Source organism: Schistocerca gregaria, chromosome 6, assembly GCF_023897955.1.
Source record: "Schistocerca gregaria isolate iqSchGreg1 chromosome 6, iqSchGreg1.2, whole genome shotgun sequence".
Lineage (NCBI taxonomy): Eukaryota > Metazoa > Arthropoda > Insecta > Orthoptera > Acrididae > Schistocerca > Schistocerca gregaria.
Window position 1 is genome coordinate 428,988,100 of NC_064925.1, and position 24,339 is coordinate 429,012,438.

General features: G+C 38.3%; 1 protein-coding gene across 1 annotated transcript in view; it reads left to right on the forward strand.

The window, feature by feature from the left end:
• LOC126277979 (pancreatic triacylglycerol lipase-like) overlaps window positions 1-24,339 on the forward strand; it is a 44,642-nt gene that overhangs the window by 12,146 nt on the left and 8,157 nt on the right. The window contains exons 2-5 of the mRNA XM_049977641.1: window positions 1,709-1,832; window positions 13,194-13,330; window positions 19,120-19,365; window positions 23,954-24,136. Coding sequence (XP_049833598.1) covers window positions 1,709-1,832; window positions 13,194-13,330; window positions 19,120-19,365; window positions 23,954-24,136 — 690 coding nt within the window. The remainder of the gene's footprint in view (window positions 1-1,708; window positions 1,833-13,193; window positions 13,331-19,119; window positions 19,366-23,953; window positions 24,137-24,339) is intronic.

Below are 24,339 nucleotides of genomic sequence, written 5' to 3' on the forward strand. Positions count from 1 at the left end.
GGCACATTGCCTAACTTCTTTGTTGGGCACCGATTGGATAATAGCATCCCATACCATGGAATCGGCATAGGATTCTTTCTGAATTTCAGTAACAAATTGACACTTTCTTCTGAGGCCGTGAAGTTCACCAGCCTAAGCGCAATAGGATTGATTCCGTTGTTTTTGAAAATGATAAAAGGCAACACAATAGGCTACCACATGTGTTTACTTTTGAAAATAGACAGACAGAAGTGAGCACATTTCAGCAAAGAATAAAGACGCAGGATCTTTCAAAGGAGCCAATTGCAACAACAACCGATACATTTTAGGTGAAATCCATGAAAGGAACAGAGACTTACATGTTTGTTCATCCGCAACATGAAATGCCAAGAAGTGCTGTCGAAGATTCCGCAACGAAATCACGAATCACATTTGTGAGAAGTATTTGCTGTTCTATGAGACCTTGCAATAGTTACTCTAAAGTAGCCATAGAAACATGTGTGTCAATAATGGAAAGAAAAATCACTACCTCATCGCCAATTGTAATAACTTCAAGTTGAACAAATATGTTTCAAGGAAGATGCAATACATGAAAGTCACAGATCAAGTAAACAGAGTAAGATGTGTGTACACTTTAACAGTCAAACCATAACTGAGTCCAAGTCTAGCTCCCACTGGCTAGCTGACCACTCAGGTGTCACTTCTGCTGCATGGCTGGCAGACAACGCCGCATGTAGAGGATGTGCGTAACTGCGTGGCGGCAATTTGAAAGAACGGCAAGTCACAACAAATCTCCTTTGTCGACTCATTGTATTTTCACATTATTCCACCAATAAAAAAAGTCTGCCACATGCTTTACCTTTTATTGAATCTCTCTGATGACTCCATTTCACATCCCCACAAACTGATATTCCAGGTGTTTGTGTGAGTTGTCTGATCAAAATTGTGATTAATTGATATTGTAGTCATAAGATACTATGTATTTGAATTTTGTGAAGTGCACATTTCACATGTCTGAGTATTTAAAGTAAATTTTTATACTGCTTTGAAATCTTATCATGTTCTTACTTCATAAATTTGCAAATGTGAAAAAGAATTAACATCCTCTCTGATTGATACCCAAAAACAGATGGTAAACTAATTTTGACCACACTGCTGCAGTCTCAGTTTCTTTAACAGTTTTGCTTTAATGTATTAATTATTATTTACGATAATGATTTAAGCAGAAGAAATGAATTTAAAAAGAGTTCATTCATTTCTTCTGCTTCAATCATTGTCATTAATTGATACTGCAGTCGTAAGATACTGTGTATTTGAATTTTGTGAAGTGCGCATTTCACATTTCTGAGTATTTAATGTAAATTTTTATACTACTGTGAAATCTTATCATGCTCTGACTTCATAAATTTGCAAATGTGAAAAAGAATTAACATCCTCGCTAACTGATACCCAAAAACAGATGGGAAACAAATTTTTGACCACAATGCTGCAAGCTCAGCTTCTTTAAAAGTTTTGCTTTAATGTATTATGATTTATGATAGTGATTGAAGCAGAAGAAATTAATTTAAAAAATGTTAATTCATTTCATCTGCTTCAGTCATTATTCTAGATAAAGAAGAAAAATTTTAATTCATTACTTCTGCTTCAATCATTATCATAGATAAAGAAGAATCATGAATATATCAGGGAAAAATGTAATTAGAAGATCTATAATTATGATTTGTTTCAGCACGTGAAGAGAGATGGGAATTAATTCCTGGAGGTGATGGAAAATTGCATTTGGTTGACCTGAATTGTGACACTGAACTTCTTGCTGTAAGTGACAGTGATGTGTCTTTCCGCCTTTACACACAGTAAGTAGGCATACACCTACAAACAAATGACTGTAAATATTGCACTTGGTGCCATTACTTATAGGAATAGTTTACATGTTTTTGTTTCATCACAAGAAATTGTAGAATGGTCATTTTGATATCCTGAGAAGCTATATTCGGTATATAAATAAAAGTGAAGATAGATGACCGTTCATCTGTTACTGGCTGTAGTATGAAAAAAACATAACTGGAGAATTTTATTGGATTTTAAGGTGCTACATTTTTTCTGTTTTAAGTACTCACACTCAAACACATGTCCACAAACATCCAAATACCATGGTCCTAAGTGTGTGCTTGTCACCATTTTTATTTGTAGTTTTCATATAATGAAAATGAATTCACATTATCATAATACATTTCCAGAAAAAATTTGTACACCTCTTTAGAGGTTTCCAATTGATTCAAGGTTTATTGTTGCAACAGTGCATATGGAATACGTGAAATGATTACTTTTATAGATCAGTAGTAGAAGTGGTTCTGAGCATGTGGTGTAGCCTCTACAAGCAGAAATGTAGGAACTGACACTGGCATCCAGTCTATCATACAGATGATGAATACTGTCCTGGGACACATTATGCCATGCCTGATCAACCTGTTCACATAGTTCTGTAAGAGTTGTTGGTTGGCAAGTCACACGAGTCGCTTCTCGTCCCATCATATTCCACACATGCTCGACTGGAGAAGTCCAGAGATTGTGCTGTCAGGACAATTGTTAAACATTTTGGAGAGCATGTGGGGTTTCCCCATTGGTGTTTGGGTGAACATTATTCTACTGGAACAAGAATGGCAAAATAATGAGTTATAACAACATTCTGCATGTACAGAGTACTGGTAAACACCCCTTTAGAAACATCAAAGGTGACAAAGAGTTGTTGCTTATCTCACCCCAGACCATAAAGTCTGGGGTGGGGCCAGTGTGTTTTGGATGAATGCACTCTATGACACATCCCTCACCAGATCTATATTGTACAAGGAAATGACTGTAACCTGCATGCAGGTAGAATCTGTTTTCATCACTGAAGATCTTGGCATGCCATTCCATCTTCCGAGTGATCCTCTGATGATATCGCCCAAGCTGTTCATTTCGATGCTCTGGCGAGAGTATAATACGGGCTAGAGGTGTGCATGCCCATAGTCCCACTGCTAATAACCAGTTTGTGACAATTGTGCTATGGTGTTACTCTCTGTCAATGCTTCCCTTACAATATGAAAATCCTGGCAGGCATCTGTGCTGTGTGAATTTTACAAAACTGATGCAGTACATTTAAGTTGTGTGGCAATTCTCAAAAACAACCATCCTGTCACTTGCAAGGCCACAATTTGACTTCCTTCAAACTCACTCAGTTGTCTGTAAGAAGCACGATTGCATCTCCTTGGTATGATTCACGCTTGCTTCACATGTTTGCACCACACTGTACCTTCTGGCTGTGAGCATTCCCTATTAAAGTGTAGACTCAGATGGAGATCTGATAGCTATGATGCTGCATAGCAGCCTGGATAGGCTGCATCCATTTCACATGACCAAACCACTTTAATCTCAGTGCAGTAAGCCTTTCCTCCATCTCACTTCAATGTGCAGGTCTCCTTATGTGGTCACTTCTGGTATTATCTCTCCTTGTCTTTTGTCAAGCAGATCTAAGGAATAATGTTTCACAAGCTAGTAGTTGATTTATGTGTCTTTTGGTTATGACAGAACTCTCCAAACTATAGGAATTGTTGAGTGTTCTCCTTGTTGAAGTTGCATGTGATGTTGTTGTATTCTTCGGTCTGAAGAATGGTTAGACACAGTTCTTCACTGTAGTCTGCCTTTTGTAAACTTCTTCATCTCTGAATAAGCGCTGTAACCTATGGTCATTTGAATATGTTTATTACGAGACCACATTCTACAGATTCTATTCTCTTCATGGTATTTCACGATATAATTTAGATCGGACACTAGAAACCAGTGATCACTGTCAAGACATTCATGTGGGGTGACTTTTGTGTCTCTTACTTTTTCTCCCAAAAGTTTATCTATTAATATATAGTCAATAGTTGTACTGTTTCATCTGAAATACATCTGTTGATCTCTGACCGGCTTTAAAAGTGCATATTCCTTACTGAAATGTTATTGTTTTTGCAAAAATGTAGGACATGTTCTCCATTAATATTCCTTGTTCCATAGCCAAATCCATCACCTCCTCATAACCAGATCTGCTGTTCCAACTTATGCATTCATGTCTGTATTATCATAGTGTTTTCTTGTTGTACCTCCTCTTTCAGTTTTTTCCCCCCTGTTCAACACTGCACTTTCTTTGAGGAGGTTACACTTGAAATATTGTGAAACTAGTGTTCACCATGCTTGTTCTCGTTTTGATTATTCTACCACTAATAAAAGTAGCTTTAGAGACAAAACCCTTATTCCTGAGAAATACCAACCCACTCCATTTTGTGCCTCCTTTAGTTGGCCATACCAGTAAAGGTTGTAATCGCCTCTCAACGATTCTGAACTAATGCCTTTTCATTTTGTTTCACTGAGCCCAAATATATTATTCTTCCTCTTCTTCATTATATTCAATATTTCCTCTGTCTTTCTTTTCATGCTTATCACATTAAGAGTTCCCATTCTCCATTTGTAACTGTTTTTACATCCAGACTGAGTGTCGTGTCTTCTATTAATATTTCTTCTTACACTCCCTGGATTTGCATTATCTTCCAGAGGGTGTTAACTCATTCCCAGCCCACAAGAAGTTGAGATCTTTTCTCATTTTCATCTCCGTGAGAGTGATTGAAATAGCCACTCTTCAGATGGCTTGCTAAGCCTAATGAATCTGAGGATTTTCTGTTAGCATTGACTAGTTTAGTATTTGAAGATCCCTCTTAGCCATGAAACAGTAATTCCTTCCTGCATTAACTCCCAAAATCAACTCTAGCGAATTGTAGGGTACGCCACTGACAATTTTTTCGAACTTGAGGTCATAGATTTGATCAACATTATTTTGTTTATATGCTTGGCCCTGCACTGTTATTTATTTCTACATAATAAGTAGCTGAAATATCTTAAGTAAGATAAATCTCTTGTTTTCTATCTACGACAGTAAACTCAAATTTAACTGCTAGTATCATTCACTCAAAAATTTAAAAGTTCATTATATAAATATGAGAAAATTAAAGATGAAGAGGTGCTATTCGTGTCAGTAGACCAACATAATTTGGCACTCATAGATTTTCAAAAATGTGCATTGAGGGGTGTAGGTTGAGTTCAAGCTGCTGTATGAGTTTGGAAAGGAAAGAGAAAGGTACTGTTTAGCCAGAAGCAGATTAAAGTCTCTCTGTGAATCTTGACATATCCTATACCTTGCAGTTTTATAAATTCTATTTTACCATCATAGTGTGCATGCCAGTAAGGAGACATAGCCCAAAAATTATAAAGTAATTAAAAGCTTGATTAATAAGAGATGCCGGAGACTCAGGGTATTAGGAAATTTTAGCATAATTTATTACAATATGTTATTGATGAAGATAATATGGTAGTATTTATTGCCCAAATTTGGACTGTTCAGATTTATCAAATTCTGATCAATGATGGAGGCTCTAGCCAGACAGCCATTAACACTCTACTTAACAGCTTACAGAATGTTGTTAGTTCCTGGCCAAATAGGTAGTGGTATAAAAATACATCCACATAAATGAGTTTGAAGTAATGAAATTAAACTATTTATAAAATTAATGTAAATTATGAAACAGTCTGTCAGTAGAAACAAAAACAACTAATATCTGTGGAAAAAGACAAATTATCTAGTCTGCCTATGTCACCTAAAATACTGCATGCTGTTTCAAAAGGTAGCATTCATTTACATTGTCATTACCAGCTGTGCTGAGTTTTGCCTCCTGGGGATGGGTACTGGCTAGCCCATCTGCCTCTTTGTAAAATTTTCACAGGTATACTCTTCCAAATTCTATGCTATTATAATGCAGGTAAAATACTTTTGTGGTTGACAGTCTGAAGCAGAGTAAGTGACACTACTGTTAGCAACGGCACTCTGTTCTCAAGGTTTCAGGCATTGGTACTGAATGGACAACACAATGAGCAGATGGAGTTCAATTATGATTGTATGAATATTTCTCATGATTGATCAGGGTGCTCAAATGCCATTTATAAAGTTATTGTGTGATTGCCTGTCTTTTCTTGAATAATGAGCAACAGAGGCTCCCTTTAAAAACCCTGGATACAGGAATAAACCTATTCACGAAATGAGGAGATTGTTGTTGTTGTGGTCTTCAGTCCTGAGACTGGTTTGATGCAGCTCTCCATGCTACTCTATCTTGTGCAAGCTTCTTCATCTCCCAGTACCTACTGCAACCTACATCCTTCTGAATCTGCTTAGTGTAGTCATCTCTTGGTCTCCCTCTACGATTTTTACCCTCCACGCTGCCCTCTAATACTCAATTGACGATCCCTTGATGCCTCAGAACATGTCCTACCAACCGATCCCATCTTCTGGTCAAGTTGTGCCACAAACTTCTCTTCTCCCCAATCCTATTCAATACTTCCTCATTAGTTATGTGATCTACCCATCTAATCTTCAGCATTCTTCTGTAGCACCACATTTCGAAAGCTTCTATTCTCTTCTTGTCCAAACTAGCTATCGTCCATGTTTCACTTCCATACATGGCTACACTCCATACAAATACTTTCAGAAATGACTTCCTGACACTTAAATCTATACTCGATGTTAACAAATTTCTCTTCTTCAGAAACGCTTTCCTTGCCATTACCAGTCTACATTTTATATCCTCTCTACTTCGACCATCATCAGTTATTTTGCTCCCCAAATAGCAAAACCCATTTACTACTTTAATTGTCTCATTTCCTAATCTAATTCACTCAGCATCACCCGACGTAACTTGACTACATTCCATTATTCTTGTTTTGCTTTTGTTGATGTTCACCTTATATCCTCCTTTCAAGACACTATCCATTCCGTTCAACTGCTCTTCCAAGTCCTTTGCTATCTCTGACAGAATTACTATGTCATCGGCGAACCTCAAAATTTTTATTTCTTCTCCATGGATTTTAATACCTACTCCGAATTTTTCTTTTGTTTCCTTTACTGCTTGCTCAATATACAGATTGAATAACATCGGGGAGAGACTGCAACCCTGTCTCACTCCCTTCCCAACCACTGCTTCCCTTTCATGTCCCTCGACTCTTATAACTGCCATCTGGTTTCTGTACAAATTGTAAATAGCCTTTCGCTCCCTGTATTTTACCCCTGCTACCTTCAGAATTTGAAAGAGAGTATTCCAATCAACAATGAGGAGATATAAAGTAATATATGCCTCATACTTGGCTCCCTAATCTTTGTAGATTGCTAGCTGAGAAACTCTATCTTGTCTGTGTATTTATTTATTCCAATCTTCTATTAGTATTTCCAACTCCATCCTCTCTCCTCTCTCCTCCTCCCTCCTCTCTCTGTCATCGCCTCCTCCTTCCTCTCATCTGCAGCTCATGGTCTAGTAGCTAGCATTGCTGCCCCTGGATCATGGCATCCCGGATTCAATTCCCATCTGTGTTGGGGATTTTCTCTGCCCGGGGACTGGGTGTTTGTGTTGTCCTCATCATTTCATCATCATCATTATCATTTGTGACAGTGGCAAGATTGGACTGTGTAAAAACTGGACTGTGTAAAAACTGGGACTTTGTATGGGCACCGATGACCACTCAGATGAGCACCCCAAAAACAAAACATCTTCATCGTCATCATCATCTTTCCTCTCTTTATCCACCTCCTCCTCCCCTCTTAACCCCCCCCCTCCCTCTCTCTCTCTCTCTCTCTCTCTCTCTCTCTCTCTCTCTCTCTTTCTCTCCATGTCACCTGTCTCTGCCCATCTCTTCCTCCCACTCTCTCTGCCCTTAGCCTCCTTCCCTCTGTCTGTCCTCTTCCTCCTAACCCCACTCTGTCTGTCTTCTGCCTCCCATCTCAAGTAAATAAAATGTGTTCCAAATTTTGCTGAAATTGATCCAGAAACTTAGAAGGAATTGCTGAACATATGTGTTTGTGACATTTGGAGGAAGTCAAATGAAAACTGAACACCGACCAAAACGGAACTGTCGAATGATTCCATTCAAAAGTAATTGCCACACGCTTTAAATCATTTATCCCACTGGGAGATGAGATGATCAATTCTGTCGATGATGGATTCACAACTGCACCCTCTCTCGCACTTTCTCATCTGACTGATAGCAACATCCATGCATGTCTTCCTTTCTTCGGCTTGCCAAAGATGTGAACATCACATTGTGAAAGATCCAGGCCATGTTGCAGTGTTTCCCAACCAAACTGCCTTTGTCTGATTCACAGTGTGTAAGCGGGTGTTATCATGCTATGAGATGATTCCATCTGACAGCATTCGGACAGCCCAAGGGCAAATGACAAAGCCAACAGTGTAAACATCCCACATCTTCCCCACAAAAGAAATCCAAAACTGTTCACAAAAGTTCCAGAATGATCATGGTGACCTTCTTCTTCAACTCCAACGGCCATCTGCTCACCAAGTTCCTCGAATATGGACCACAATTAATGCGAAGCACTATGAGGGCACTTTACAGAAACTGTGATGTGTCATAAAGTCGAAACACCCAGGAATCTTGCCAGATGGAATCATTCTGTTGCATGATAACACTTGCCCTCAGACCACCAATCAGACGAAGGCTATGCTTCAGTAGTTTGGTTGGAAAACACTGCAGCATTCTCTGTACAGCCCAGATATTTCACCAAGTGGTTTTCACATCTTTGGTGATCTGAAGAAAGACTTGCATGAACATCAGTTTCAGCCAGATGAAGAAGTTCAAGAATGGGTACTGTTGTGGATCCACCAGCGGCCAGCCGCGTTCTAAAAACCATGAATTGATCGTCTTGTCTCCTATTGGGATAATTGTCATAATGCATGTGTTGATTACTTTTGAATAGAACTGTTCTATGTTTCTGTTGTGGCAGGTTTTCCATTTACATTTGTCTACCCCATATATATTACACACTCATATGCCTGATTCTATGCAGAAGTACTCGAAGTCAACTGAATACAGGAAATAAACACCAGAAAGTCAGTTTCAAAAATTTTTTCTCTGCCACTCCTCATCCGCAGCCCCACTTCTTGTGGTAGAGTGGAATCTTACTCTCACAGTATTTTTATACAAGTAACAAGTCATTTCCCCAAGGGCAGTATTTAGGGGGTGTGAAACCCATGTGCAGTAATTTATTTTACACCGCCCTTTTTTAAAGTTCAGCACTGCTATTCTTTTACGAACTACCTTACAATAACACTGTGCAATCATTAACACGAATTTTAAATTTAACAAAGTATTTAAATAACATATAACACAAAGCACATGTGCAAATTCAGTACTCAAATACAATAAAATAAATACTGTAGTTCAATAGCCCCTTTTACAGAAAAATTGCCACAGAAACATCAAATTTGGACACAATATATGGTAAAAATCAAAGAAAATCACTACCCTACACCAAAATTAGCTCACTTAAATGTGAAATTTAATCAGTCCAACATACTTGTTACAATCCCATTCAACTGACCTGTCCCAAAAGGCAGTGAACTTAAATAAATGAATTACATACTTTAATTTTAAGCTGAGAACCATGTGGAATGATATTGTTTTGTGTATGACACCATCATAACCACAAATGGATGAAGAATTCTTGAGGGTATTTTTGTTCTGTTGTTGAAACTACAAAAATGCGAATTTTTTTCACCAGACGCATTTTGCCTTATTGAGGTAAAGCATTATCATTGGTCTGTAATTAAGTTAATGACATTTTGATTTGCTTTTAAATCGAATGAAGAATTGTACAATGTGCTACATGCAAGATCTGGTAGGATACCCAGTTATGTGGATGCAATTACAGTAGTACACGAACATTTATACATCACATTGCACAGACATTTGTTTATTGAACAAGAAAAATTACTAGCATGCAGTATTATAGCTTACATTATGCCAAAAACAGTTTAAGTGACTGTTTAAAATAGTAGAATAAGTGATAGTGCACATTTTTATGCAACTGACATCTGTGTCTTACTGTAGCCTACAAGATTAATGCGCTTGTACATCCAAGATGTTATACAGGTGGACTCACAGTAAAACACAGTTTTAATGACAGCTAGAAAAGTTTGTCAACATTTTGCCAGCGAATTACTGAATGATAATGCAATGCACATCAAAATTATACTTTAAAAATAATTTTTTGATGACAGCATTCTGCCACCCCCAAAATTTTGCCACCCTGTGCAGTGCACATGTTTGCACATGCCTAAATATGGCCCTGCATGTACCTAACAGCTTTGGCTGAAATTGCTCAAGGTGTTCCTTAGCTATTCATGAATGTCACACATTTTCATTTTTATCCCTGTGTTATGTAAGTAGGTCTTAAACCCACAGTGCTGCTTTCCACATAGTAGGTACTGGTAAATGCTTGATTCTTTAAATAATCAAATCCCCTTGTATTAAACAGCATCAGACTACTGATTACATTGCAAATGAGTTAACTTCTTCAAAATATGATGCTAAGTGAGAAAATGTTTAGGAAATGTTTGAAATTATGTTTAAAGCATGTTGAGAATCACTAAGTGCTCTTATTATCAAGCATTGGATTTGCATTCTGTTTTATGAAAACCTAGTTTTTCATGCATCTTACTGTTTATGATGTTATATCTCCTCAACTATGTGGTGTACAATGATTCAGTCATATATGTGGACATTGTCTGTAAAATGTGTATTGAATGGAATTATTAGTTAAGAAGTAATACTTTGAAACATCATCCTTGATGAAATTAAAACATTGTGCCTGATGCAGCAGTATTACTGCAAGAACAGAAAAAATATATTAAGGATAAACTTTTTTCCTTCAATCATTTTGTGAGGGCCTCACTGAGAAAAAGTTTTGTGAAAGGTTGAATTTATGTGCGAAGTTTGTTGAAAGTTGCTAAGTGCTCTCATTCTCAGATACTGGATGAATATGTTCTGGATATTTGCACACAGTGTGTTTTACTTATTTCCCAGCCCCATTTCCACCTATCTGAGAGGCAGGTCATTCCTACCCCCAGAGAGCTGCTTTTTAGCTGGCAAGTAATAGGTGTACCAAGTTTGGTTGAAATGAATCCAGTTGTTGAGAAGGAGATACGGAACATACATTTTTATAATACAAGGCGTGTTTTTTATGTAAGTCCGTTTTGTAATTTTAAAAAAATACGTGGTAAGATATCTCAATTATTTTATTTTTACATGGAAGCCTGTACCTTAATCTACACACTGACGCCATTACAGTCTGATTCCTCCTTGTTTACTTTGTGTACTGAGTTTTTAAGATGCCTCCGATAATCGTGAGTCCCACCGACTGTGAAGTACGGGTTGTTATAAGATTTCTTAGTGCTAAAGGCCTAAAAGTGATCCATATTCATCATGAGATCTGTGCAGTTTACAGAGGAAACATTATGAGTGGTGGAATGGTAAGAAAGTGAGGTGAGAGCATTTAAAGATGTCTGCACAAATGTGCTTGATGAATAACGGTGTGAACATCCTTCGGTCGTTAATGAAAGTTTGGTGCAGGAAGTGGACAATAAGGTGAGAGAAAACAGACGCTTTACAATTTCCTCCTTGTGGGATGACTTTCCTAATATTTCTCGTAGTGTTTTGTATGGCATTGTGACCGAGCACTTGAATTACCAAAAATTGTGCGCACCATTGGGTACCGAAAGTGTTGACGGATGTGAACAAAACCAAATGTTTAGACAGCGTTTTGAGCGGTACCACAATGACGGTGATGATTTCTTAAGCCAAATTGTTACAGGCAATGAAACATGGGTGGCCTATGTCACACCAGAATCAAAGCAACAGTCCATGGAAGTTGAGCAAGGGCATCATTTTGCTGCAAGACAATGCCCATCTGCATGTGGCGAATCAGGCCAAAGAAACTCTAGATCATCTTCCATACAGCCCCGATCTTGCACCCAGTGACTATCATATGTTCCTGCACTTGAAGAAACACCTGGGCGGTCAGCATCTTCAAGACGATGACAAAGTCAAAACAGTGGTGATGCAGTGGTTAAGAAGTCCGGTGGCAGACTTCTATGAGGAGGGTATTCAAAAACTGGTACAATGTTATGACAAGTGCCTCATTATTGATGTAAATTATGTAGAAAAGTAGATTAAGGAACAGGCTTTCATGTAAAAATAAAATTATTGAGATATCTTAGCACTTCTTTTTTTAATTTCAGAACAGTACTTACTTTAAAAACACGCATTGTATATGAGATATAAATATTTAGCTCATATGTAAACAGCTTGTCAGAAATCTAATTACTGGTGACAATTGGTGTATTATTATTAGTGCAGGAACTAAAAAAATCCAAACTCTACTGCATTTGTAGCTAAACAGGTATACTGTGGACAGCTTAACAAGTTAACATTAGAAGAGCAGCATTATAGTTGAAGTTGGTAACTCTTCCAGCTCTAGAATAACTCACTCATATAAGGCCATTTTTGATCACTGATAGCAAATCCAGGAATATATGATTTTAGTGGCATAAACAATACTTATGTTGAAACTTCTTGGCAGATTAAAACTGGGTGCCGGCCTGAGACTCCATCTTGGGACATTTGCCTTACGTGGGCAAGTGTTCTACCATATGAGCTATCCAAGCACGACTCATGCCCTGTCCTCACAGCTTTACTTCCGCCAGTACCTCATCTCCTACCTTCCAAACTTCACAGAAGCTCTCCTGCGGAACTTGCACAACTAGCACTCCTGGAAGAAAGGATATTGCAAAGACATGGCTTTGCCACAGCCTAGGAGATGTTTTCAGAATGAGCACTTGCCCCCAAAAGGCAAAGGCCCCGAGTTTGTCTCCATCTGTCACACAGTTTTAATCTGCCAGTAAGTTTCATAACAGCACACACTCCAATATAGAGTGAAAATTTCATTCTGGAATACTAATGTTAATGTAGTAATAAACATTGATGAGTGGTTTGGTTAAAGTAAGTCAGTTACAAATGTTTTCTTGCTGTATTACTAACTCCTCCCATATAGATGGTGAGTGTCATTCATGATGAACTTTATGGAATTCTCAGTTTACTATGCTATATTTGTTTTTAGATTACTCTCCTTAATTTAATCCTTCCTGTTTTTGCGGATTATTTGAAGTATACGTTTATGCAATTCTGCAATTAACAAATTAACAGATAAATAAATTTTACTTTCTTCAATTATGCATGTGAACAACACTTACAGGTTTCTTCAGTATCATATAAGATAATGCATTATTGATATTCATTTCATGGAGGTCAAACCCAACAAGTCCCCAGTATGTGACGATTGGAGATGCCTCTTCTCTTGGTCCCTTCAGTGCTTCACGTCCCACAAGATTTGCAATTCATGGGTGGCTAGCTAGTGAGGACAACTTAGTGGCAATACGTAATGGTAAGTATGTATTTTTAAGCAGAATCAGATAAACATAGAAAAGCGCTTCTTGTTAGCTGTTGACACCAGATGTGCACAAAAACAAAAGCTGGCCATAATGCTAGTGTAAATGCCCAACAGGTATATGGATATACATTTTATCAGTTAAAACATTTTTATTTTTTTGATCTGAAACCCTTATGCCAATTTCAAATTAGAGCCCATTTAATGGTCATCATAAAAGGTAGGAAAATTTATTTATTTAAATGCCAGAAATGATTATGTAAAATGAACCCATTAAATTTTAAGTAACCAAATTTTTATTTAACATTGTCTAATATTCTTAATTTGTGTATGATTAAGAGACATGATACAATAATCCTATCTCCCTACTGTCAAAAGTTGTATTAGTGTTGGAAATGCAATCAATATGAACCTCAGAGATGAGTGTGCACTTTCACGATGTGTGAGCAATGTACTGATATTGTTGGCCTGAAAATATCAGGATGTTTCAAGCATTTTATGTAAGTCTGCAGGCTTTTGTGGTCATTGGCACTGAAGTCTTCTGGGTTATTAGGCTGCGTCATGTTTCTTCTAAAATGTTTGATGTTTTGACCCCTCTACTGGGATCTTTCTCAGGATCTTTTCATATCCACTACTGGAAGAACACTGTCAGAGACAAGTGTTGCATCCACTTATAAAGGGAGAGTTTTCTGGCTTTTGTACTGGAGAAGTGATAGTATTGGTTAAAATTCGTATGGCTACCATTGGTGTGCTATAGTCATAGGCTAGTATTCCCACTCTGATGCAGAAGAAGAGACGTTGGTAGCTCATCTCCTGTGGATACCATTGGCAGTCCATCATCATTGGACAGAAAGGCACTATTCCACACTTATGCTGGAGAAGGGTTATTGGTTGAAATGCCTGCTACCGCTGTTGGTTGGTCATCATCAGTGGCATCAAGATCGTAATTATTTTTTTCAAGTATGAGCATTAACGTATGAAACTTTGCCATGGAAGCTACAGTCTGTGAATGTGATAATTAGCTTTCTTTTTTGAGAAGATGTTGCAGGTAGCACTTGCAATGCATTCAGAACTGCATCATCACTCTATAAAAAAAATGGTTGTTAGAAATAAGCAGTACATCTACATCTATGTCAGTACTCCACAATTGACCATACAGTGTGTAGCTTAGGGTACTTGTGGTACCACTAACTGATCCTCCTTTCCCTGTTCCACTGGCAAATGGTGCAGGGGGAGAAAGGTGGTCGGTAAGCCTCCATATTAGCTCTAATTTCTCAAATTTTCACATTGCAGTCATATCATAATATGTATGGGGGGGAAGTAATTTTTTGTCCAACTTTTGTCAGAAAGTACTCTCTTGAAACTTTCATAGTAAACCCCCTATGCAATCTGCAACACTTTCGCACCAACGATATTAATAATTCTGACATGAAATGATCACTGTTTGTTGAATCTTCTCTCTCTCTCTCTCTCTCTCTCTCTCTCTCTCTCTCTCTCTCTCTCTCTCTCTCTTCTCTGTCTCTTTTATCATTCTTACCTGGTAAGGGTCCCAGATTTACGAACAATATCCACCAATCTGTCACACAAGTGCCTTGTAAGCCACTTCTTTCATGAATGAGCTACATTTCCTTAAGATTCTTCCTATAAATCTCAGTGTTGTGTCTGCTTTTCCTACTATTTGTTTTATGTTTTCTTTTCCTATGTATTTGCAGTATGTTACATTTGTTTACACTCATTGTTAACTGCCAGAGCCTGCACCATTCATCAATGCTGTGTAGATCATTCTGCAAATCAATACTGTCTTTTGACAGTGCTACTTTCTTGTAGACAATTGCATAATCTGCAAACAGTGTTAGAAAAGCTTCTGATGGTTTCTAATAGAAAATTTATATACACTATGAATAGTAACAATCCCATCTCACTTCCTTGGGATATTCCAGAAATTATCTTTAGATGTGTCAACTTTGTTATGTTGAGTTCAATCTGCAAGGAAGTATTGAATCCAGTTGCAAATCTGGTCTGATGTTCAGTAAGCTTGTAATTTTTTTCACAAAATAGCAGTGCATAACTATGTCAAATGCCTTTCCAAAGTGAAGGAACATGGTGCTATTGTCTATGGTGATATGAGTCTCATGGAGGAACATAACATGCTGAGTCACAAGATATCTGTTTATGGAATTGATGTTGATTTTTATATAGGAAATTTTCATTCTAGAGCGTAAAACATGTTCCATAATTCTATAACAGATTGCTGTCAACAATACAGGAATATAATTATGTGCATCTGTCCTGTGATCATTCTTGAAAATGGAAACAAGCTGTACTTTTTCCAGTGAGTAGGTACTCTTTGTTGCTCCAGTGAACTACAATAAACTGCTGCTGGATGTGGAGCAAGTTCACATAATCTTTGTAGGATCTTAGAAGTATGTTTAGTTCATGATTTAATACAATGCCCTAAATATCATTTATCTTTCATCATGAAGTTTGGTTAGGCACTAATGTTGATAATGATGGGGTGAAGGAGGGATGCATGGAAGAGGACATGGAGTACTGGCTAATAGCTGATTACGTTAATGGGTTATGGTCACAGAAACAATGGGAATCACTGTTCTGCATAGATCAGTTGATGGAAAGTGTTTGCTAATGCTGCACAGACACAATTGGCAACCTCTGTTTACTGCTTACATACTCTTGAAATGAGAGGTTGTTTGAGAAGAAAGTCCATCTACTTTTTTTTATTAAGAAAACACAAATTTTATTAGGTGAATACCATATTATTTACAAACTGTCTGATTTTAGTTACACAATAAATCACTCAAATTTAAATGTTGTCAATTAAATTAAATTCCTAGGGGCTACAGTTATGAACAATTTAAATTGGAATCATTGCATAGTTGCATGTTGTGGAGAGGACATTATTGATAGAACTCTTAGAAGATGCAACAAATCAATTAAAGAGACTGCTGCACTATACTTGTCTGTCCTCTTCTGGTGTATTGCTGTGTAGTGTGGGATCCTTAGGATCCTTACCAGATAGGAGTGATGGAGGACATCTAGGAAGTTCAAACAAGAGCAGCACATTTTGTACTATTGTGAAATAGTGGAGAGAGTGTCATGGATATGGTACAAGAGTTGGGGTGGTAGTCACTGTGGAAGCCGTTTTTCATTGCTGTGAGATATTTTCACGAAATTTCAAACACCAGTTTTTTCCTCTGAATGTAAAAATATTTTATTGTCTTCTAACTATGTTTGGAGAAAAGACCATTGTAACGAAATAAATCAGATATTGCACAGAAACATTTAAATGTTTATTTTTCCCTACTTGCTATTTGAGAGTGAAATGCACAAAAAATAGTTTGAAAGAAGTTCTATGAAACCTCTGCCAAGCGCTAAAATGAGTGTGAACTGCAGACTAGTCATGTAGATAGTAGACATAGAAACAATGATCCAACCATTATAAGACAACCATTATGACTCTATGTGGGCCATGGTAGAAATAGTTGCTCACAATGATCCTCTTCGTGCAAATACCAGAGGGCCTGGGTGAGATATCAAAACTTTATTCCCAAATATTTATTCAGTTGTATACAGTCCAGCAATGGCTCTATAGTTACATGGTAAGACTCTGCAGTTTCTCATTACAGAAAGGTAATATATGACACAGGCCAATATCCAGCAATATTGGTCATCTCTCAATGTACACTGCTTATTAAAATGTTGTATGTGACAGAGCTATGTTGCATCAAAAGACAGCCTTGGGAAGGGAGATAGATAGTACTATACTCCAAAGAAAACAAAGGGTGCACATAATAGAAATCCAACTATTGTATTAAATTTGTTACTGTCACTCATAAGCCTTTTCTTTTAACTTGCAAAAAATTGTTAGAAGTCAAACAAAACCTTTAATTCTACACTGTATTTGCAAATGAATCTGTATAAATGAAATAAATAATTATTGTATCAAAATAACTAGCTTTTTGTGCACAGTAGAATTTGCTTGAGATGTATATTTGGAACTGAAGGGCTTGCAAGTACTAAACTTAATATAATTTGTTGCAACTTTTTTAAAGTAAAGAGCTATATATGAAACATCGAAGAAAATACAAATTGCACCACTTTCAAGTAGGAGAGAACTGCTCATGATGGCAGTGTTAAACCTTTTTTACTCAGAAGATGAAATAAAAAATGACAGATATATTTAATGTGATGGGGGAAGTCCACTCATTGTATGCTAGACATGGACAGGTATCTTGACATCAATATGTATGGTAATATGTAATATATCTACATGCATGTGTTACACCTTTTCGCCTCTTGTTATGACAGATGGCCACTTGTTACGGCTTCTGCACCACTTGTTATGGCCGTTTGTTACTTGTTAGCAGCAGACACAGTGGCTGTGCCAAAGACAAAGATGGCATGGAGTTTTACAATTATTTATTGAACTTTCTTTACAATTTCTCCCTCATCATCGCTGCCCAGCCCTGCGGATCCCTCCACCTGGTTGCTGCTGTGTGGATTCCCCGACAATGCATTCAACGCGCGCTGCTGATCGCACTAGGCCACCAGTGCTCCGCTGAAGCCAGGATGCCCTGTGGTTGAGATGAACTTATTGCCACTTGGAGCCATGTCGTCATGAGGTCAGCTGCTGACGGCTGCTGCACCGGCAGCTGGGAAGCCATCAGTCGCGATGTCCACGAGCTCCCATCGTCATGGACGGACCACGCGTAGTGGGGCCGAGTTGCCGTGAGGTCCGTGCGTCAGTCCCCGGTGGCACCTGTGACCAAGACCACACTGCGGCCGGTCTTGCTGGAAGTACTCGCTGTAGTTAGTCAGCCATGGTGCCAACCGAACCCGGGCCAACCTCAAGAGCTGAAGTTGACATCTGGCGGCAAACGGATGACTCCTACGAGCTGGAACAGGCTTCACCTATGAAGATTGAACATTCGGACATGGACCATGACCATCCTCAGATCTGAACTGCTTCCTAATGGCTTCTGTCTGTTGCTGTCTGTGCTCCACTATTTATATCCAGCAGGGGGACGTTTTTTACCCACGGTGGTAGCTTTTGTTATTACTCCCACAGTACATTGCAGCGTAACTTAGCGTGCTGGCCTCACTTCTCCTTACTCAGCACTCTCCAGGCTTCGTTTGGCTTTGGTCTGTGTGTGTCCTTGCATCAGCCTGTTGGTAGCTGCTGCTGTCAGCAAGGGTATCTGTACTAGCTTACTTCGCAACGCTTAAATCGCCGGCATGCCTCTGGCATTCTCCACTGCATGAAGCAACGCTTACTACATGTGGCCGCAACACATGTAAAGTGCGCTTGCTCAATTTATCTTCTGTATGTGTGCTATTTGACTGACTGGACAGTGACATAGCTGTCTCAAAGTGTCATCACAGAACTCTGAAATAAATAACGTATTGTGCATATAAACAGGAAAAATAAACATAGCTAACTGAAACATGTCAAACATTTGCTACTAATTAATATTAACTCTCTAATAGTATAATATTTCATAACGTTAACTTTGTTCCACGTTTTAGATATCCCTCTTTGCAGGTTCCATACAGTGCTATTCACGTAACATAATATAACATACAGGAATGAGAGTTAAATCTGTTCTGTGAACTTTATTTCATGGATTCAGAAATGTGGTATTTTATGGATTAGCAATGCAATTATTTTCAATATTCTTCCTTGAAAATTATCAAGAATATGGAATTTACAACTTCTTAGTTGTAAAATAATTTCTCTATTGTTTTGATTTAGAATTTGTGCCTTACAGGTTGGATACAGGCTGGAGATTACAATGTAATAATGGTGGATTGGAGAGGACCAGCAAGCAATATTTTGTATGTACCAGCTCGTAATGCAGTGCCAGAGGTTGGTCAGATAGTTGCACGTTTCATTGACTTTCTGGTGCAGCAGGGTGCTAATGCTGGTAATATGGAAGTTGCTGGTCACAGTCTGGGAGCACATGTTGCAGGAATAGCTGGAAACAGAGCTACTGCAACAATTGGAAGAATAATTGGTAAATATTCTAGTGTCCAAAGAGTGTCATGTCAAAGTTTTGACTACTATTCCAGAATAAATGGGGGCATATGTTTACTTATACTTCAAGTCTGTTATACCTACTGATACTCATGGGATACACTTGTGAATGTCATGTTTCTACATTTTTTTTTAAGTGTCCAGCTGCAGTTGAAAAATTTTAAAGGATTTGATAGAGCCTGAAAAATCTGTTTATCATACCTCATGCATAAATATCAGACCAGCTTCAAACAATGGAAAATCCAGGATGTAATGTAACAGTATTATGAAAAGGAAAGTTGCTACTCACCATATAGTCAAGAAGCTGAGCCACAAACAGGCACAACAAAAAGACTCTCACAGTTAAAGCTTTCGGCCATAAAGTCTTCATCAACAATGGACACACATATGTGCGCGCACATGACTGCAGACTCCACCAGTGGTTTCAGTTGCCTGAGACTGCAGTCGTGTGTGTGACTTGGATTGTGTGTGTGTGTGTGTTTGTGTGTGTGTGTGTGTGTGTGTGTGTGTGGGATGTGGGATTGTGTGTGTGTGTGTGTGTGTGTGTGTGTGTGTGTGTGTGTGTGTGTATTGTTGATGAAGGCCTTTAGGGCCAAAAGCTCAAATTGTGAGTGTCTTTGATGCGCCTATCTGCGACTCAACATCTCCACTATATGGTGAGCAGCAGCTTTCCTTCTCACAATATTGTTTCATACCAGCTTCATGTATTTTCATAGCTCAACAGGTTTTAATGTACTGTAAACAATTATTAGTCAACATCCTGATTATCAAAATATTTCCACCTTACGTTTGACAGTATCGGAACCTTAAAAAAATTCTGTATTTTGTGTTTGAGAATGTCTTTTGGAAACTGAAGTGTTATCTGTCTGTATTTATTACCTTGTTACAATTACTGATGGTGAAGTTTGGGTATCTTGTGTTGCTCTATTGACTGATTATGATGCACCAGAACTGTGATAGATGATTACACTGAGGTGACAAAAGTTGTGTGATATCACCTAATATTGTGTCAGACCTGCTTTTTCCCAGTGTAGTGCAGCAACTCCACATGGTATGGGGTCTGCTTCACGCTCAAACTCGACTGTCAGCTCTTACCAACCAAAATTGGGACTCATCTCACCAGGCCATGGTTTTCCAGTCATCTAGGGTCCATCTGATATGGACACGAGCCCAGGAGAAAAACAGCAGGTGATGTCATGCTGTTAGCAAAAGCGCTCACATCGGTCATCTGCTGCCATAGACCCAAAATGACAAATTTCTCCACAGTGTTCTAAGGGATATGTTCATTTTATGTCCCACATTGATTCCTGTAGTTATATCATGCAGTGTTGCTTACCTGTTAGCACAGACAACTCTTCACAAACAGTACTGCTCTCGGTCATTAAGTGAAGTCTGTTGGCAACTGTGTTACTCCTGGTGAGAGATAATGCCTGAATTTTAGTATTTTTGGCACACCCTTGGCATTGTGAAACTTAGAATACTGAATTCCCTAATGATTTCCTGAATGAAATGTCCCATGTGTCTAGTTCCAATTTATGAGCCAAGTGTTGTTAGATCTGTATAAATTTTAGTGTCAGTTGTAGCTTCAAGAGAAATACCAAGAGTTATTCACTGGCAGTTGTGACTTCATAGAAATCTACCAAGGAGAAACACCAATAGTTCAAGTTCAATTCTTATAGTAACAGACTACCACATGAAACATGACAATAAAGGCCCTTACACAGCTCCTAACTGTGTTTTGTTGATACTCGGTTGGCCATTAAAATTGCAGCACCACGAAGACAGCATGCAACCCTTTTTGGCTAAAAGCTTATCCGTTTGACAGTCTTTTTGTTGCGTCTATATGTGACTCAGCATCTTGGGTATATGGTGAGTAAATATAAAATTGGCATGCTTGGATATGCAAATTACTAGCATTCGCACAAAGTAGGTAGGAATAAAGTCATCTACATGCTGCATATATGGAAATATTTTGCAGGAGGTGTCTAAGTCAAAAAATACATTTGAAATGTCTTTAAAAAAAGAAAATTGTGTTATGCTCTATGTAAGAATTAGAAACATCTACTAGCATATGCTGGAATTTGAAGATTCCAAACTATCATTCTGCAGTATTGCTGCTCATGATGATTGTGATACCACAACATGTATGTGAATGTGGAATCACTGGGTTCAGGAAGGCCATAGTCAGCAAGACAAGTATTTACAGGGACAGTGCAGTGACATCTGGAGCACCACTGAGTGTCAGCATGGCAACAGTTGTTGCAGCTTTCATTGCTGTGGCAGCAGAGAGAGGCACACTCGGTGGTGCACCCAGTGGCAACACTGGGCACGAGAGCAGCATCACATCATCTTTTCAAACATGTTGCAGTTCTGCATTCAGCATCACAATGGACATTTCCATGTGTGGAGGATACAAGGAGAATGGACATTGTCATATTCCATTTGTAATAATCATAAGGCCCCAGTACCTGCCACTGTGGTAAGGGGTGCTATGGGCACACTACATGTCCATCTCTGGTTCTCATAGCCAGGAATTTGGACAGCAGACATTACACTTCTGATATGTTAGGACTGGTGGCTGTGTCCTATGTTCCACATCTCTGTGAAATTATCTTGCAAGACAATTTGCTCACAATTATGTCCTGACCCACTACAATACAGAGGGTATTCCACTGTTGCCATGGCCCCCTTAGTATCTAGATCTCTCTCCCACAGAAAACATTTGGTCAATGGTTGCCAAGAGACTGGCAAGCCACTTCTAACACTGATAAACTCTGGCACGGGCATGAGATCACTTGCAAGTTGTGATCAAAAAGTAATGGGAATTTTTTAATTTCGTGGGCTTTATACTTTTGATTTTCAAAATTTTTATCTTTATGGCACACACTCTCCCATTGTATATTTGCATTTTCAGCTATTTTGAATATTTAGCTCATTGTTGATAGTTGGAAAGTTTATATGTGTTTTCAGGTGCTCAGTGAATTTTACTTTTGAAAAGGATGGAGCAAAGTATGTGCATTAAATTTGTTTGAAAAATGGAATAAAGCACAGTATTGCATTCAAAATGTTGACTGTTGCTTTTGGTAAATCTCCTATGAGTAAAACAAGAGCTTATGAGAGATAACATTTCCAAGAGGCTTGAGAGTACATGAAGACAATGACTGTCCTAGATGCCCTAGTGCATCATTAAATGATGGCAATTTGGAAGAAATATAGAAAATGATTCTGGAAAATGATTGAATCACCATCTGTGAGGTAAATGATGATGTTGGCATTAGGATGTTTGTGCATGAAATGTGTAGCAGCAAAGTTCATTTCAAAATTGTTGAATTTTGACCAAAAATGATTTCAAACGTATGTATCAACAATGATCCAGAACTTCTAAAGAAGGTTTTAATGAGTAACAAAACATGGGTATATGGCTATGACATTGAAGTCAGGGCCCAATTTTCGCAATGGAAGCTGCCTGAAGAGCCAAATCTGAAAAAAATTCGACAAGTTTGATCACATCTGAAGGTACTTCTCACTTTGCAATGGGATAGCGCATCACGGGTTCGCACCTTGTGATTATATTGTCAATATGTTATCGACCAACTGCTTGAAGCAGTCTGAAGACAATGACCAAAGTTGTGGCAAAACCATTCGTGGAAATTGCATCATGATAATGCTTCCGCTCACACCTCAAAGCTTGTTTGTGATATTTTGGCAAAAAACAAAAACATTATGTTGACTTAGCCACTGTATTTGCCAGACATTGCCCCTCTGACATCTTTCTATCCAAAAAATAAGAGATCGCTGAAAGGATGTCATTTTGCCAGTATTGTTGAAATAAAAACAGAACTGCTGAAGGAGCTGAACACTATAAATCCATAATGACTAGTACTTACCCTCCGCCACACACCGTCAGGTGGCTTGCGGAGTATGGATGTAGATGTAGATGTACTTTCCAGAAGGGCTTCCAAGGTTGGAAAAAGTAGTGGGACAAGTGCATTATATCTGAGGGGAATTATGTGGAAGGGGACAAAGTTGATGTTGGTGAGTAAATAAAGATTCTTTAAGAAAAACAAACTTTTTGACCATGCCTTGTACCAATATCTTTCACCCAGATTCAACTTGATGCAAGGCCTAGTCAGATTAGAGCCATTGTTGATGTCAGAGTTGGTATTTTGTCCCTCATAAGTGGGCTCTGTAACCTCATTGAGTTGGTCATATACGTAAAAATGCATTGAATGCCTATAGCTGTTGAGCCAAACAGATGCAGGAGAACAAAATACTTATTGTTATATCTTTCTGTAGCATGGAAATTATACAGCTATGGGTATGAGTTATCATTAAAGCAGCATGTGTGTGCCACCCACAAAAGCCATGGAACTGTATAGTGTGAATTTAGAAATGACAATAAATACAGAGTAAATAATTCAATATTGTAGTGGTTTGTGGAAAGTACAATGTGCATTCTTCATTGGTATCAAAATATATGCACTTCTTTGTGTGTTATCATATTACATAGGCTATGTAATTAACAAAAGAAAATAATCATTACATTTTTGTCATTTTGATTTCATCAGCTATGGATCCTGCAGCACTGCTGTTTGGAAGCACAGCAGCAGCAGATCGTGTTGATTCATCAGATGCAGCATTTGTTGAGGTCATCCACACCTCAACCCTGGGGTGGGCTGATCCACTTGGCCACGCAGACTTTTTTCCGAATGGTGGTACATTTCAGGAAGGCTGTTCTGCTATTGATTTGGGTGAGAGACTTTCAGTATTTCCCCAAACGTTTTATTAAATTGTGAATACGTTTTCTCTAGCTAATATGAGGGTCTCCTGAAAAGTAATGCCTCCAAGTTTTTTATGTGAAGACTCTTAAAGCTTTTTCAATAAGACATTCTACACTTATATTCTTCATGTCTGCATATTTATTTCTCAACAAGTCATCCTGGCAGTGAAGACA